The sequence below is a fragment of the Chinchilla lanigera genome, unplaced genomic scaffold (assembly GCF_000276665.1).
Source record: "Chinchilla lanigera isolate Chin_1 unplaced genomic scaffold, ChiLan1.0 scaffold00034, whole genome shotgun sequence".
Classification (NCBI taxonomy): Eukaryota; Metazoa; Chordata; class Mammalia; order Rodentia; family Chinchillidae; genus Chinchilla; species Chinchilla lanigera.
This window is the reverse complement of record NW_004955435.1, coordinates 22,388,674-22,404,610: the sequence shown is the minus strand read 5'-3', so window position 1 is coordinate 22,404,610 and position 15,937 is coordinate 22,388,674. Positions and strand designations below refer to the sequence as shown.

The following is a 15,937-nucleotide window of genomic DNA, read 5'->3' as shown; positions in this document are numbered from 1 at the left end:
GCTGCCCTCTCTCCACAGTGAATTGTTTCTCCTCTGCAATGCCTGTCTGCAACACCAGCCTGTCTTGGAGCCAGCTGATTATGGTCTGAAACCTCTACAAACTATGAGTTAAATAAATCTTTCCTCCTTTAACTTGGAGTGTTGGGTATTTTGTCTCAGCAATGAGAGAAAAGTGACTAAGATATAGGAGTAAGATTTTTTGTTTAATGTTTTAAATGTACAGCTTTCCTGTCCAGAATCCAAAGCCCATAGTTATTTCACAGAATTATTTAGGATACACAAAAAATATAACCTACTAGCTTTTGCAATCTCAGCTTACCTACTATTTTAATATTTCTATAGTTCAGAAGAGAATTTTACAGAAGAGAACAACACATGCAAGGTGGTAGGTGAATAAGAGCATGGTGCATCTGAGAAAAATGAAGAGTTTACAGGGCTGCACGTACAAGAGTGCTTGAAGGTGCAAGGTATGAGCTACTGAGTAGGATGGGTCCCAGGCAGGGCAGCACTACACACTATGTACTGAATTTGTCTTATCCAGTGGACAGTCATAGTTCCTTACAATCTGGAGAGCTGGATCAGGTCCCAATTGATCTCACCAACCGACCTGCAGCCTAAAGGAACAACATATTTACAAAGCTAATTTTTCTCATTTTCTGGAATTGGCATGATGCCATGGGAGCAAGTGTTCCATCATAGTGCTGATCTGACCAATTGTTATCTGTTCAGAGTGGATAATGTGATTCTGATTTCACTGGAAATTATAAGTATTTTACAGTTCTAAGTCTATGTCATGTTTTAACAGTCACGTCAAAAGTCACGTAAAAATGCAAAATTTGATTTGAGGATTTAAAAATAATTGACTCATGTACAGTAGATATCCCTGATCTTCATCTCAAATCTGATAAGACACAGCGGCATAGAGAGGAATATACTCAAGAGACAGTGTAGGTGATGAAGTACCCCAATTTTTAAGGGAAAGTTCTGTCAAAGGAAGAGACCCTTCTTTAGTAGAAGATCATAATTAATATGCAGAATGATTCTGTAGCTGAGATTGCAACAGTGACTGAAGAGAGTTTCTTCAGACAAAAAGTGAAAATAGAAGGGAGTAAGGGGAGCTAGTAAGTGGGATGAGGCTGGGAAGTCATAGTCTTGAGTGGACAGTGAGAAGACAGTGATGAGCAGGCTGAAAGAATTTAATAATAGCCCCTTTTATATTGAAGTTCTTTCCATATCTATGGTGTATTTACCTTAGCCTCCCCAAACAAAATATTAGCAAAATGTATTGCTCACAAAAATATAGCTAATGAGAGGCTCTTTTTCTAAATATAGAAACATAGTAAAGGATTGAGTTTCTTGTCTAGATTGATTGATGTGGACAGAAAACAGCATGCATAGGATCTATATACAATCTGGTAATGGAAGTAATTTAGCAAAAACAGGAATTCAGAACCACACTGAGTCTCCCCAGAATTTACAATGAGCTAACAGAAAGCTCTGGGTAAAGGGTTAGCTGCAGGGGACAACTGCCGCTTCAGTTCTACAAAACTTCCTACTTTAAGCTCCAAATCAGGAAAACATTTACGAACTTACCTACAAGGGTCATAGAAGTGTGTAACTCAGTTTTTAAAATGTCCAAAACTTCTTCAACACCATGTTCACCCTGTTCCCGAGACAGAAAAGGTGGGGCACAAGAGCCTTGAGGAATGTTCTGACCATCTGTTGTGTACAAATACTAGATAAAGCCAAAGTTGTGGCAGGGAGGATGGGGAAAATCTGTGAAATTCGAATCAGCTTGGAAATAAAGGAAAGCGAAGAGAAATAGGTACGGATGAGAGCTACTAAAAGTTTGGGACATGCTTGAGAGAAAGCATGGAGATTTGGGTGAGTTATAGTTACTCTTCAGAATTCTTGAAAAAATGTCCAAATGAGAGGGAAAAGATTAGAAAAGCATGAAAATGAATGAAAGGCTCTACATCTTTCCATTGTTTCCTGCATGGCCATACTCACCTTGCAAGCAAGACCCCATAGGATTGGTCTCCCAAGAAAAATGCACTTAGCCCCAAGGGCCAGAGCTTTCAACACATCATTGCCAGTTCGAACCCCACCATCCATGTACACTTCAATTTTCCCTTTTACTGCAGTCACCACCTCCATCAAAGCATTGATCTGAAAGGAAGATAGATACACATGTGACTGCAAGGATTTCAGTTTTGACATTCAGGGGGCATGGGTTGGGTGCCCTCTCAAAGTAGTATAGGATTAGGAAATCCAAGCTGGGGTCATGTTTTTCACACTTCCTTTCCTTCTCCTGATTGATACTCCTGAAGCTTCTCAATGGTAGTTGGAGACATTCCTGAGGCCCAGGGACATTCGGTGGACTCTCCTTCCTGCTGTTTTCTGCTTCAACTCAAGACTACCTTCTCACTGCTTATTTAAATGTCTGCAGGGTAGAAGAGATGCTTGGTTCCTCTTCATATCTAAGAGGAACATTTTCCACTTATAGTGATTACTTCAACGTTAAAGAACATGTTGACCTTTGATTTTCTTCTACTGTATCTGTTTCTAGGGTGGCAAAGTTATAAATATACCATCGCTTAGGGACTAAATCTTCTATAGTAAAAGAAGTGTGATCCGCCAGGGCCTGAGTGTCTGGATGACATCCTGTCTTGGGAAACTTGCACACATCATTCCTCAAGTCACCATGTCTGACAAAGCGGCCTCTGACCCACTAATGGTTTATCTGATGAATAGAAGTAGGATGGGAGCAAAAACAAGGTAAAAGTTTAAGCTTTTGAAAGATAAAATACACACAAATTATTTCTCTGGCCTAGCTTCTCCACTGAATTTTCTAAGTTATTTGTTTCTTTAGTTCTATCACTAGTGCTAAACAGACCTTAAAGCTCTGTGACCACCAGGTCACACCTAGTCTCCTGGCCTCCAAATCTATGAGGAAGAACATAGTAGCCTGTTCCACCCCAGGGCGTAGCCTCTGGGAAGAGGACATTCTGAATTGCTTCACGGCTCTTGTCTGTGGTTCTTCTAAGGATGCCAGAAAAGAAGAGTTGAAATTGAACCCTAGAGGCTTTCTACTGTGTAAAAAAACAATCAGATTTCTACTAGAAAGAAAGCCTTGGGCTGAGACTACATAGGATAACAAACTAGGGAGAAAAGAACCTAGTGGGTTAATTTAGAAGTGGAAGGAAGAATTGAATATATTTCAGATTTACATTTAATAACTGAAGAAATTCATGTCCAAACATTATTTGAAATATTTCTACGATGTTGTGAAAAGAAATAAATGTATTTGTACAAACTTATCTAGCCAAACTAGACAATAAAGTTGGTAATAAATTCAAAAATAGAATACAGAGTGAATTTCAGCCTAGGATGCAGTATGAGTTTAGAGTTCATTTTTAATAGATTAGAGCAGCACATTCATTAGTCTTATGGGGACAAAACTGATTTACTCCATCTTTTGGTTCCAGGAGAAAACAATGACAATGTTAGATATGGAATTATATAGAAGATGCTATATAATTTTAGCTGGGTATGGGGGCACATGCCTGAAATCCCAGCACTTATGAGTCTAAGATAGGTAGATTGACATTAGTTGGAAGCCAGGCCGGGATACATGAGTTCAAAGCCACACTAAACTATATGGTGAGACCTTGTCTCTGAAAAACAAATAAATGATAATAAATTAAAAAGTTGTAAAAATGGGATTGTCACTTATAACGTTATAGTCATAATATGGCACCAACCTGAGAGAAGTGAGAGACTTACCACGGGTACAAAATCTAAGAAGTCATCAAAATTATCAGATAAATGATAAGTGAATGAAATACATTTTTTTTTTAAAAATCAAATGTCACATTTTAGCCTCTGAGATGAGAGTTTACTTGAACACACAAAAGCTTTACATGATCTAAGGCAAAGATTCAGGTGAGATGACAAGGTTCTCTAAGTGTAGGGTCAGATTCAGTCTTTACTTTAAAACTTAACATTTTTGCTCATCATGTATTTCTTTCCTGTTAATTTTCAATTTTTATTTTTTATTTTTAAATTTTAATTTTTTTTTGAGAGATGGTCTTCCCGTGTATTCCAGGGTGGGCTTGAACTCACTATGTAGCCCAAGCTGGCCTTGAACTTGTAGTGATCCTTCTGCCTCAACCTCCCAAGTGCTGAGATTATAGATGTGTGCCACCACACCTTTTCCAAAGTTTCAATACTTAAATAGTCTATCAAAACATTAATTATTTTACCAAGTTTTTGGGTACCTTCCTAAAGAGCTGTCCCTGGATGGCTTTGGGTTTAGATATTATGCCAAATGGCTGAAAATAACCTGCTGATGAGCATAATGGGGTAGGAGAAATTCTCTCTCTGGTTTGTGCCTTTCCCAAGGCTCATTTTCTACTGAGGAAGCACAATAGGAGAATTAGTCTGCCTCTTTGTCCCCTCATTATCTAGTCCTTCCAAAGAAGCAGGACTAGCTAACTTAATTAAAGAGAGCCTGAATCCTGTTGTAAATTGTCTATATTAGTTTGCTTTCAAAAGCTATCTTCTGCTCGGCTTGCTGTTCACTGAGGGTAGGATCTTCCTTGCTTTCCACTTCTATTCAATAGGCATGTTGGGGATGACTGCGGGTCTGCTGTGCTCTTTTGCATTCTCTGTTCCACCAATTACAGACTGTATGAGAAATGGGCTTGTGGGCATTGCTGCAGAAGTTGGGTGGGAGAGTTCAGCATGCCACAGGTTAAGAGGTGGGATGGGAAGAAGGAGGCCTGTCTCAGCCTTCAAACCAGCCCTGTGATCAGAGAGGGACAGTAAAGTGTACCCCTTGCCTTCCACATGGACCTACCATCTATTTAACTATTCTCTACCAGCAAGCCCTCCATGCAGAGAGGAGGCACCTAAAACCGCTAAGAATCATGTGTCTTAAAAAACATGGCAGTGGCTACTGATGCCTTTCTACTTTCTGAAATTCATCTTAAAGAAACAATTGAGAATGTGGTACAGATTATAGCTATAAGGATGTTCATGGGTGCATTTTTTTTCCAAAATAGTGAGAGTGGAAGCAATACAAATGTTAAACAATAGGAGATTGTTTATATAAATTGTCTATTATAGAGTATACCATTAAAAATAAAAGAAGCATATATACTGAAACAAAAGATGCTTCTAATACATTTTTAAATGAAAAGAAGTGCAAAATATTATGTATAATTTTAAAACTGAAATAGTTATATTTGCATCAAGAAACTGGTGATAAGAGGCACCTAAATATTGACATTAATAATGATGAAAATAGAAGTGATAGCTATTGATTTTTATGTATATTTTATAGTTTTATTTATATAATAAAAAAGCCAAAAGCAGAAGAAAAAATTCTCACTTCTCTTTCTTAAAATTAGTCAAGAAACAATAGAACAAACTTTTGAAAAGAAGTCATATCAACAACTAACTACCATGTAAAGATTCCTTTAAATCTTCCCTTCTCATTTTCTTCCCCCTAAACTCCATCTAAAATGAACATAACTAAACAAGTTAGGGAAGACAATGTAGGCTTAGATTCTAGTAAAGGATGCTGTAGGTTAGTTTTTTATTTTGAAAAATGGTTATTTATTAATTTAAGAGAGGCATTGCTCCTTCAGTCAAACATGAAAACATGTAGGTACGATCAATGTGAACATACAAGCTTAATATGAACACTTCTTCCAGAAGATGGAGGCCTCTGTCTGCTTTTGGGACATTATACCTGTCCTTCCTTAACATTATATGAACTTGGGAAAGTTACTATGACATTTCTAAACTTGAGAATCCCCATTTGAAAAATAGGTATGCACCTGTCTTGCAACACTGTCACAAGGCTTAAAGATGATGCATGCAAAATTTATAAAAATAGCTTGATGTACACTAGTCTATTATTAATAGTCAGTAGCCTTTAATATCTATGGGGGACACATGATAAGAAGAAAATGTGCATCAGGTTGCACAGAGTACCTTGATGTAGACACACAGCGCTCATAAACACACCCCTCTGAAGTCATCCTACTTACCGAAGCAGGAACCTCGTCAAGCTGTCTCCCACCATGGTTGGATACAATTATGCCTTGGACCTTGTGTTTCACTGCTAATTCTGCATCCTCTTTTGTCAGAATCCCTTTAAGGATGATAGGCAATTGAGTTATGCTCTGAAACCAGGAGAGATGATTCCAGCAGAAAGATGCGTTTATAAAAGAAGGCTGTTTGTCAGGTTTGAAATTTTTCTGTGGGGAATAAAACGATAACTGAGTCCTAAATTCCTATAAGACTGATTGACCTGTTCCAAAAGTGAGACATATTAGAAGGCTACCATTTATAAGCTTCAAAAGAGGAACAACAAAATACGACGATGTTTTCAGTTCCTTTCCCTAACAATTTTTTTTTTTTTTTTGGTTTTTCTCCGGTACCGGGAACCGAACTCACGACCTTGCACTTGCCAGGCAGGCGCTTTTGCCGCTGAGCTAAATCCCCAGCCCTCCCTAACAATTTTTATAGTGGAATTTCTACTGAAATTTCTTTTCCTTATATTTTCTTTCCTTTTTTTTCTCTTTTCTCTCTCTCTCTTTCTTTCTTTCCTCCTTTCTTTTCTGAGATCAAAACCCAAGGGTATTCTCTCACTGAGCTATATCCCCATCCCTTTTTATTTTTTTATTTTGAAATAGGGACTCACTAAGTTGCTCAGGTGGGACTTGAGCTTGTGATTCTCCTATCTCAGTGCTGAGATAACAGGTACCACCCCACCTTACTCTACTTCAATTTCTTAGTCATGTCTTTGCTCCATAATTATTCCAGCGTCTGGATACAGAAAAATAAGACAGAATCTCTACTTTAAAAGAATTCAAGTTTAGTATGTGAGATGAATTAGTAAAGTACTTAGAAGTCAGTTTGATATTGTCTTTGAGATATAGACTAATAAGACCAAAACAATACTTCAAGAATCCTAAATCAGTTATTACCCAGTACCTACCACTGACTTGCCATGTGTATCAAGTACCCTTCAATCTCCATGTGCCTCTGGAAACTGGGCTAAATATTCTAGAACACCTCGAGGCCATAATGGTTAAAGAAAACTGCTGAGTTTTTTGGTTGGATATCATAGCTGCCTATTGACTAAAATGTCTGTTATTACTATGCAATATAGCTAAGGAATTCCAACTTTACTGTAGCTTTTTCTCTCTGGAGAACTCTATCTTTTATAACTGTAAGATTTTCATAAAGGAGTGTCCTTTGTAGCCACTTAGTTCAAAGGTATCATTCAGGCATGATGCAGTATCTTGTTGCTCCAGGAATGAGTTCTAAGTATACAGTGACATCATCTCCTCAGTTTCCAAGGCAGCAAAGTGGAAGTCATTTGGGTAGACTGGCTGGACAGTCACTTTGCCTGTGAATATCCTCTTCAGAGCATCAATTTATCTACAAATGCCAACCAAAATTATCATTTTCTAAGTATGCCTTTAAGAGTAGAGAATGTTAGATGACATCTTTAGGTTACTTTTTTATTGTTGCGAAAATGCTTTGAAGGGCTTTCCCATCTCTGCTCATGCTGGGCAGCTCCATGGGTTAGAATATCTGGCATTATGTCCTGCTCATCTGGGAGCAGGAACCAGATCTGCCTTATAAACTGCTGTAGACCAGGTGTCTGGAACAGGACAGGGACTCAAAAATTGTTTGTGGAAAGGAAGACAAGAAGGAATGAGGAAAGAAGAACAGACATTTGCCATTAATAGCATCTGCCCATTGAATATGATATTGTTATTACCTCTTCTGATGATTGCAAACTCTTTAGCATTAAGTTCCTCTTCAAATCCAATTCGTTTCTAATGTCATTTCGCCTTTTGCCAACTATAGGTACATCCACAGTGATTACCAAAGCTTTGAAACCCAGAGATTCTGCCCTCTGGACTATCTGTTTGTTTAGCTCCCAGTCTGACTGTACATAGAGCTGGAACCATCGGAGGCCTCTTGGGGCAGAAGCAACGATGTCTTCAAGGGTACAGCTGGCATATGTGCTGGTGATGTAGCAGATGTTAGCTGCTTGAGCAGCTGCAAAACAAAGAGGCCATATTGGAGGACAGAGGCATTCTGGACTGGGGTGAGAAGCCTAAATTGTCTGTGCTGTCTGTCTCTAGCCAGTTTGTCTTATGAGTAAAGATACAATTTAGACTTTGTTATGCTTCTCTTTTAGGTCAAACATGGGAGATAGTTAGATCAGACTGAAAGGCCTAAAGCTGTTTGAGTACTCTTCTGAATGTAAACTGTCTTATAACCCCCACTACACACATCATTTAATCCTTGAAATCACATTGGGTGTATTAGAGCCTCCAGAAAAAGAAGTAGGCTTCTTATAATTTCTTAATGAAGTAGAAGGGAAACAGGTCAGGGAATGAGTAATGTAATTCCCCTGGAAAAGCTTGAACTTGGTAGTAGTGTCTGCAATTAGAAGGACGCCAGTTCTACCACTTTGTTTGTGACCTTGAGTTTCATTTCCTTTATCTGTAAAAATGAGAGAAATAAAACTATCTGATTTTGTTGGGTGATCCAATAAGATAACAGATATAGAAGCATTCTTTAGTTTGCAAAATGATATAGTGAATACATGATAATGATAAGAAAGTTGGTAATGATGATGATATTGATACCATTACTGCTGCTGAAATATGCATTTCTCATTTCCCATTCTCTTCATTTCAATGAGTTTTTTAAAAGCAGGTTAATGCCACTCCCATGCTATAAATCATGAGCAAACATATTTTGCTTCATCAGTAATTAATGTTGTTCATTCCTAATGTCAGCAGGAGAGACCTCTCCCTTTACGTTACCCCAAGCCAACACATTCAGTGATGACTAGGAGCTACTCACACATTTAAGATACCCATTTTTCAATCCACCCACTTTCAACTCTAGAATCCTTGGATCCATTACTTCCTGTATCATGGAGTCAGAAAAAAAGACCCCAGAGAAAAACAGATTTAGGCCAAAGTGAAGGTTATGGAATCCCCAGAATATATATTTTCAGTCCCATCTATTGTCATCATCATCACGGGTATTATTATTTTTATTATTATTGTTATTATTGATATTGGAAGAGGATATGTGATATAATGGAGGGTACTAGGAAGGAGATATAACACAAGAAACTTTTTTTGTCAAAAAGATGTCAAGATCAACTGGGGAGACAGGAAATAGAACATTTGGAGATGAGCAACTATTAGGACCTTGTGTAAGGACATAATGTCATTATTTGCTACTCACTTTAAACTCAGTGACTCACCGTTCATCTCCATCTCTGGCCTCTAAGAGGCCAAAAAGGGCCCTACCCGTATGGCCACCTTTAGGGTCTACCCAGGGACATCCTTTTCCTTACAGGTAGTGTGATTCAGCTAGGACAAATGCTCCTCTTTTGAAGGATGACTTGGCTGGCTTTTAGTACCCTACTTTACATAGTAACCCCTCTTCCACTCTACTTATTTGTTACTATGGATGATGAATACTTTCTCAGTCTTCAGTGAAATGTTAAGCAAATATAGCTTTAAGCATTTTTTTGCCACCTTCCTTAATTCCAATCAGACTGCTATCCCCAGGCACCTCTATGAGAAATCCTGGTATTCCCTGCCACTGCTCTGAGGGAAGCTTCCTGCACACGTCTAGCCTTCTAAGAAGGAAACCTGAAGATGAGATTGGTTTGTACCTCTGGCTGTGCTCATTTCCCCATCAGGCCAGGTCATGCAGTGGAAACATGTAGGTGCGATGCCAATTGGGGCACTGATCTCTTCCCCTTGGACTGTGGTCCTGGTGTCCACCTCTGACACACCTCTCAGGTACCGTGGGCGGAGGCAGATTCTGTGCTAGGCAGCAAGTGCAGATTCTGTTGGTGAGACAAGTCTACAGCATGACAGTGTTGCCTGGAGCTGGGACCTCTGAGGCCTGGTTCAGGACTAACCCAGACTGGATCCTGGCAAAATCTTGCTGGGTACAGTCCGCTGATCCTCAGTAAGCAGTTAAGGATCATCACAAGGCTCATCTCCAAAAAGCTACTCCCAACATCACACTGCATGTTAACCCAGCCCTTTCTGAACTGCTAGTGTCCCATTGCCCACACCAACTGCTTCCTTGCTTTTTCAGTTTCTGGGTCACTGAGCCCTGCCTCCCTGAGTAGCTTCTCAGTGCTTGAACAGCTTCATTGATTCTTCATAACAAAATTTGGAAAGGAAAAGAAGAGGTAGGAAGAAGTTCCAGGGTCTTTCCTTCCTCAGCCAGCAGCAAATCCTTAGAAAACAAAAAGGCCACTGAAGAGGACAAATACCAGAAAATGATCATAACTTTTTGGCAGGAGGCTAATTCATTTGACTATTTGACTTAAATATTGTACTGATTCAGCAAAAAAAGGAGAATTCACAAATAATAAATTTGTAAAACCCAATTTTAGGACAAACAGAGCCCTCCTATTCTGCTTTTTAAAAAGAAGTATTAGTTTCTGTGCATAAACTTAGGAAAATTTCCTGGAAATACTAATTGTGCAAACTTGAGCAAGTGTTTCTTTTATTTCATCTGTAAAATATGAGTAATAAACCAATTTTCTAAGTTTTATAAGGACAAACTGAAAGCAATCATTAAAAGTACTCAGTGTTTTTGACAATCAAGTATGAAAATACAGAACAGGCGGATGTTCAACTGTACTCCATTTTTTTTCAGTTTTCTTGACTCTATTACAGGGGACAGAAAACTCTTAAAATAAGGAGTAGACAGGAAGTACTCCAGGCTTTGTATGTTATAAAGTCTTTGTCACAATTATTCAGTTCAGTTTTCATAACACAAAAGCAACCACAGATAATAGTGAATTATTAAGCATGGCTGGGTTTCAATAAAACTTTATGGACTCTGAATGTTTATATATAGCCATATAACAATTCAGTCAAGAACAGACATGTATACAATGGTGGGACTGTATGGAAAAGGGGTCTATAATAATTAGGGACAGACAAGGACTCGGGTCCTGGGGAGAGAGAGGAAGTGGAGAGAACAGAAGTGGCTGAGGTTGCTTGAAATAACTAAAGTGTTAAATGTCACGAGGCCAGGTGGTTACTGCAGCACTCAGGCAGCCCACAGTGGTTAGGTGACACAGATCCCATCAAGACGTGCTAATTGTGCAAACTTAGCAAAAGCCTAAAGGCCAACAAGCCACCCCTCCCAAGACTGAGAGAGGGGCCGAAGCAGGCCACACAAACCCCAGTAGAAGCAACTAACAGTCCCCACCTTGGGAGCTTTCCAGCTCTGGAGCCCCCTTCTCTTTGGTGAAATCTTTATTGCTTCTTTGCAATAAAACTCACTTTCACTTGGCAACTTCCTTGGACTCTTTTCTTCTATTTCTATACTGGACTGAGAGTTCAGACCCAGAAACATAATAAGCTTGGTGGTCACACTCCAAAGGCAACAGCACTCTAAGATTATATATCCTATTAAAAGTTGTAGCTATTTTAGTTTTTAGAATTTATCATGTTTATACAATAATGAAATTCTCTAACAATGCAGTTCTCAGAATATATTCTGAGACACATGATTATTAAGTGACAGATGATTGTAAGCTTTGTATATCTTCTTCCTTTTTTTTGCCCCAACAATTTGAAAATGAAAAACTATTCTTAGCTTGTGATCTACACTAAAGCAGGTGGTGTTCCTTGCTTGGCTTGTAGCCATTCTTGGCTGATCCATAGTCTAGTCTCCTTTTGTTACAGCCAAGTCTTCCCCCTTGAATCAACCTTCCATCCCCTCTAGGTCTCCTGGGATCTTCATTATTTTCTGCAGACTGAAGCCTCCTTCCTGTCTTACGTGTTTTTCTTCTAAGACAAAAGGTTAGCAATTCTGGACATTTGGGCCTAAGAATCTGACATGTGTTTCTGGATCTTATTCTACATTTTGGGGTTGCATTATTGTGGAATACAGAAGGAGGTTGTGCTAGTTATAAAATAAATTTCCCTCTATAAACTCTCTCATCATCTCTCCAGTCTCTATTCTTCTTCTCCTAATACAAAGCAACAAAAAGACACATTTTTTAGTATTAGAGAATGAACCCAGGGTCTTTGCACTGAGCTACCTCCCCAGCCACTCCCTCAACTTTATATAGAGTCTCACTAGATTGTTAAGTTATCTTGGTTAGGCTCAAACTTCCAATTATCGTGCCTCAGCCTCCTAGAGGGTTGGCCTTATAGGAGAGCACCACCATACCTGACCAAAAGCCAAATTATTATATCTTGAGCATTCTACATTCCTTGGAGGCAGACACGAGGAATACTAACTGCATCATCTAAGGAACTCTCAACCAGTGCACCTTAGCTTAACAATAGAAAGGATTTAGAAGAGAAGACCTTTTGAATGCTGTGATGTTGTCATCCCGTGTGATTTCTTCATCAGCACCACCTTCAATAAAATCCCAAGTTGTCTTAGCTAACTTCTGTTGAGCAAGTATCTGAAAGTCTGTCAAACACACCAATGACATTTCTGGACCTGCAAAAGGCCAAAACAAACCAAATATAGTAAAAACACAGCCAACATAGAAGGCAAAAGAGGAAATCAGTGCAAAGTTCTTTGGATGCAGCATCCATCACTTTCCATTTCTTAACTTAACGAGTTGTAACTGACAGTGCAGAATGGAATGTTAAAGGTGATTTTTTTTCCTTTAGAGGTAAGCAACTTCTTCAAGCTTTCCCTTGCTGAGCACACAATCAATGCCTCTCCTCTCTTGAGCCCTGAGGAAGTGACAGAATATGCAGATGCCAGCCCCAGAAGGCCGGAGCCCACTCTCCTTTCCACAAGAAAGGGGAGAATAAGCTGCGGAGGCTAGAGGTAATAATGCAAGAGTGGAGATCGCCTTATCTCTCTGTGCTTTTGCTCTTCTCCATTTCTTACCATAAAAGACCTCTACTCGTACATGGTGAGATAGTGATTTGAGGCAAATGAGCCACTGCATCTCCTAGAGTTAGCTTGGAATAAATCCTTTTTATCAAAATAAGTGTCCTCCTTGGACTCAGTCAGTGGTGAATAAAAGAACACAAGCATAGGCTTGTGCTGTGAATTTAAGTGGCTGGAACAGAGTTACTGCTCAAAATCCTGACCCCCAAGCCAGAAGGCAGGCAATTATGCTCCCATAGTGCACTCTCCCATCTCCATTCCAAAGTCCTGATCAGTTGGTCTCCTAAATGCTCCTTGTGTCTGTCCTCCACCTTCTGTACACACTACTCAAGTCTAGTTGTGGTCCCACCATCCCTTAAGAATTATTGAAAAGTTTTTTATTTTTGTCTCTTGTTGCTACATCTGCTCTCCATCTTGTCTTCTCTCTGCTACCTAAAATCCAAGGAAGAAGTAAAAAATTTATTGTATAACTAGCATATCCTCCTTCTGTGTTCCACAATTTTGCAACCCCAAAACATAGGATAAGATCCAGAAAGACATGTCAGACTCTTAGGCCCAAATGTCCTGAATTGCTAACCTTTTGTCTTAGAGGAAAAACGTGTAAGACAGGAAGGAGGCTTCAGTCTGTAGAAAATAATGAAGATCCCAGGAGACCTAGAGGGGATGGAAGGTTGATTCAAGGGGGAAGACTTGGCTGTAACATAAGGAGAATAGACTATGGATGAGCCAACAATAGCCACAAGCCAAGTAAGGAGCCCACCTACTTTAGGGTCTTCTCACACCTCTTTTCTCCAGTGCCCATAGCATGGCTCTCACAGTTCCTTCTGAACTGCCTCACCAGCTTTATTTCTTGGCAGCTTTCCCATGCACTTATAATTCAAGTCACTACTTGGGACAATTGGGCTGAACTGAGATTGAGGGGGGTCTTAGGAACCTCCAGATGTCTAAATTTTGGAGGGCTATGGACAGTATAAGGGAGAGAGCCAAATCTTTGCTATACCTTTACTAGAACATTGAAAATATTGCTTAGTATTTCTAGGAGGGCAAAATATCACACCTAGCTCTTTGTAATGTTTGCTAATTTTGAGACCAAGAGTATACTGTATGTTGTTTCCATTTACTCTCATCCACGATCTGAACTCTGCAGACCTGGAGCTTGCTTTTCTGATACCATCATCCCAGAATAAGGAAAGAGGGAAGTTTTGGGCTGCCAGGAAATTTCCTCAACATGAGCAGAGGCTGTAGTGTCAGTTAGACAGAGCATACAGGATCCTTATGTGAGAGGATTCCAGATGGAGAGGCTGAGACACCATAAGTTCAAAACTCTAATAAACTCTCAGGCAGTAAGTAACTGTCAAAATTAGCCAAATATTGTGAGTAGAAACTGAGTGAAAACCAAAGGGCTTTGAAGCCATTGACTGAAGAAAAGGGACAAGTCTTAGGAACTAGAACCTTACCAGGATGAGGTTAGCTCCTTTAAGGGGCATGGGCCCATAGAGTCAAGTAGAATGTGGAAGCCAATATCTTAGCTGGAGTAGAGATGAGACACAGCTGACTTTAGAGCTTCTGGGGCCAAGCACCAATCTAGTGAGGTCAAACACTGAAGTAGCCTTGAGAATCACTTATGGGACTAAATGGAAAAACTTATGTGACAGAAAACACATCCCCTGGGATGCACTGATCTCAGATGGAATCCAGGAGGAGGAGGAATTTGGACGACAGCCACAGAGTTTTTCATAGGAAGCCTTTTCAGTGAAAGGGTAAGAAGCTGTTGAGGTGATGATTTGTATCTAATAGACTACAGCAGCCATATTTAATTTAACACATTTCTACCTAACCCTTTGAAAGGCCCATAAACCTTAGTCAAATGAATTAATGATTGCATTTGTCCATCTACATTGCAATTATTTATTATTCTGTGTACAAAAAAGAGTCAATATAGTAGGGCTGAAAGTGTTACTCTTGGAAAGATCTGATTGCATGGTTAGTCTTTGTCTAGTTTCTAGAAACACAGAGTTCTTACTATTCCCTGATAAGAGTGGTCCACTGTGTCTCAGAACTGTTGGTACAAACAATATGATTTATGCTGAACACATGCTTTCCTCCTTGGAGTCTAGTATTTTTGCACAGAGGGTAATTATATGAGTATCCTCCAATATAAAACTCCAGGCATTGAATCTCTAATAAGCTTCCCTGGTAGATAAATTTGTACATATTTTGTCATTTCCCAATGTTGAGGAACTGTTGAGGGACCTTGGAGAAATGAGCAACCATCTGCCACTATTACCTAACTTAATGGAGTTGCAACTCGCAGTGCAAAATGGAACTTTAAAAGTCAGATTTTGTACCTAATGAAGTACAGCAACCATATCTAATTCACAAGGACTTCACTGGAAGCAGAACCTTGGAAGAATACACTGCTTTCATCCAGACTGTGTGCCCCGTGAACTTTTCCCTTTGTGAATTTAGCTTTGTAGCATTTTACTGTCATAAATCCTAGCCTCAACTGTATGCTGAATGCCGTGAATCCTGCCAGTGAGGCATCAAACCAGACCCCAAACACACTTTTTAGCCCTAGGCTTTAGAGTTCTACATGACACTGAACTGCTGTTTCTAAATGCTCATTGAATTTAGCATTCCCCTGTATGTCACTTCTGCTTTATTGGATGAGAACTCTCCACCTTTTAACTCCTGATATCCTGCACATTGCACACGCACAGAAATAACTTTGCACATTTCTGTTATAGAAACTTGTATATAATCCTAGAGAAATGACTCACACTCACTTGAAATTATTTGTCTGGAGCATGAGTAATTTGAAAGCTGCCTGGGAATAAATTAGCATACTAATATACAGTATAGCCCTGGGAAGTCATGGTTCAGAGTTCCTGGCCTCAGTCATTCACAGACTTTTTTCTTACAATTTAACTAATAATTGTTCTTGGAAATCCTCACAATTTCAAGGAAATTGCAAATATTCTCCAAA

The 15,937-nt window shown here is 39.3% G+C and overlaps 1 protein-coding gene across 2 annotated transcripts in view; it reads right to left on the bottom strand.

Annotated features, from left to right (window-relative positions):
* Positions 1-184: 184 nt before the first annotated feature.
* Hao2 (hydroxyacid oxidase 2 (long chain)) overlaps positions 185-15,937 on the bottom strand; it is a 24,032-nt gene continuing 8,279 nt past the window's right edge. The window contains exons 2-8 of one of the 2 annotated variants that reach the window (XM_005389076.1): positions 12,408-12,546; positions 9,734-9,885; positions 7,805-8,088; positions 6,060-6,269; positions 2,011-2,169; positions 1,594-1,663; positions 185-614 (exon numbers count right to left, since the gene is read on the bottom strand). In XM_005389076.1, the coding sequence (XP_005389133.1) occupies positions 559-614; positions 1,594-1,663; positions 2,011-2,169; positions 6,060-6,269; positions 7,805-8,088; positions 9,734-9,885; positions 12,408-12,538 (1,062 nt within the window). In that variant the 5' untranslated portion in view covers positions 12,539-12,546 and the 3' untranslated portion in view covers positions 185-558. The remainder of the gene's footprint in view (positions 615-1,593; positions 1,664-2,010; positions 2,170-6,059; positions 6,270-7,804; positions 8,089-9,733; positions 9,886-12,407; positions 12,547-15,937) is intronic. The other variant, XM_005389077.2, reaches the window with a different exon arrangement.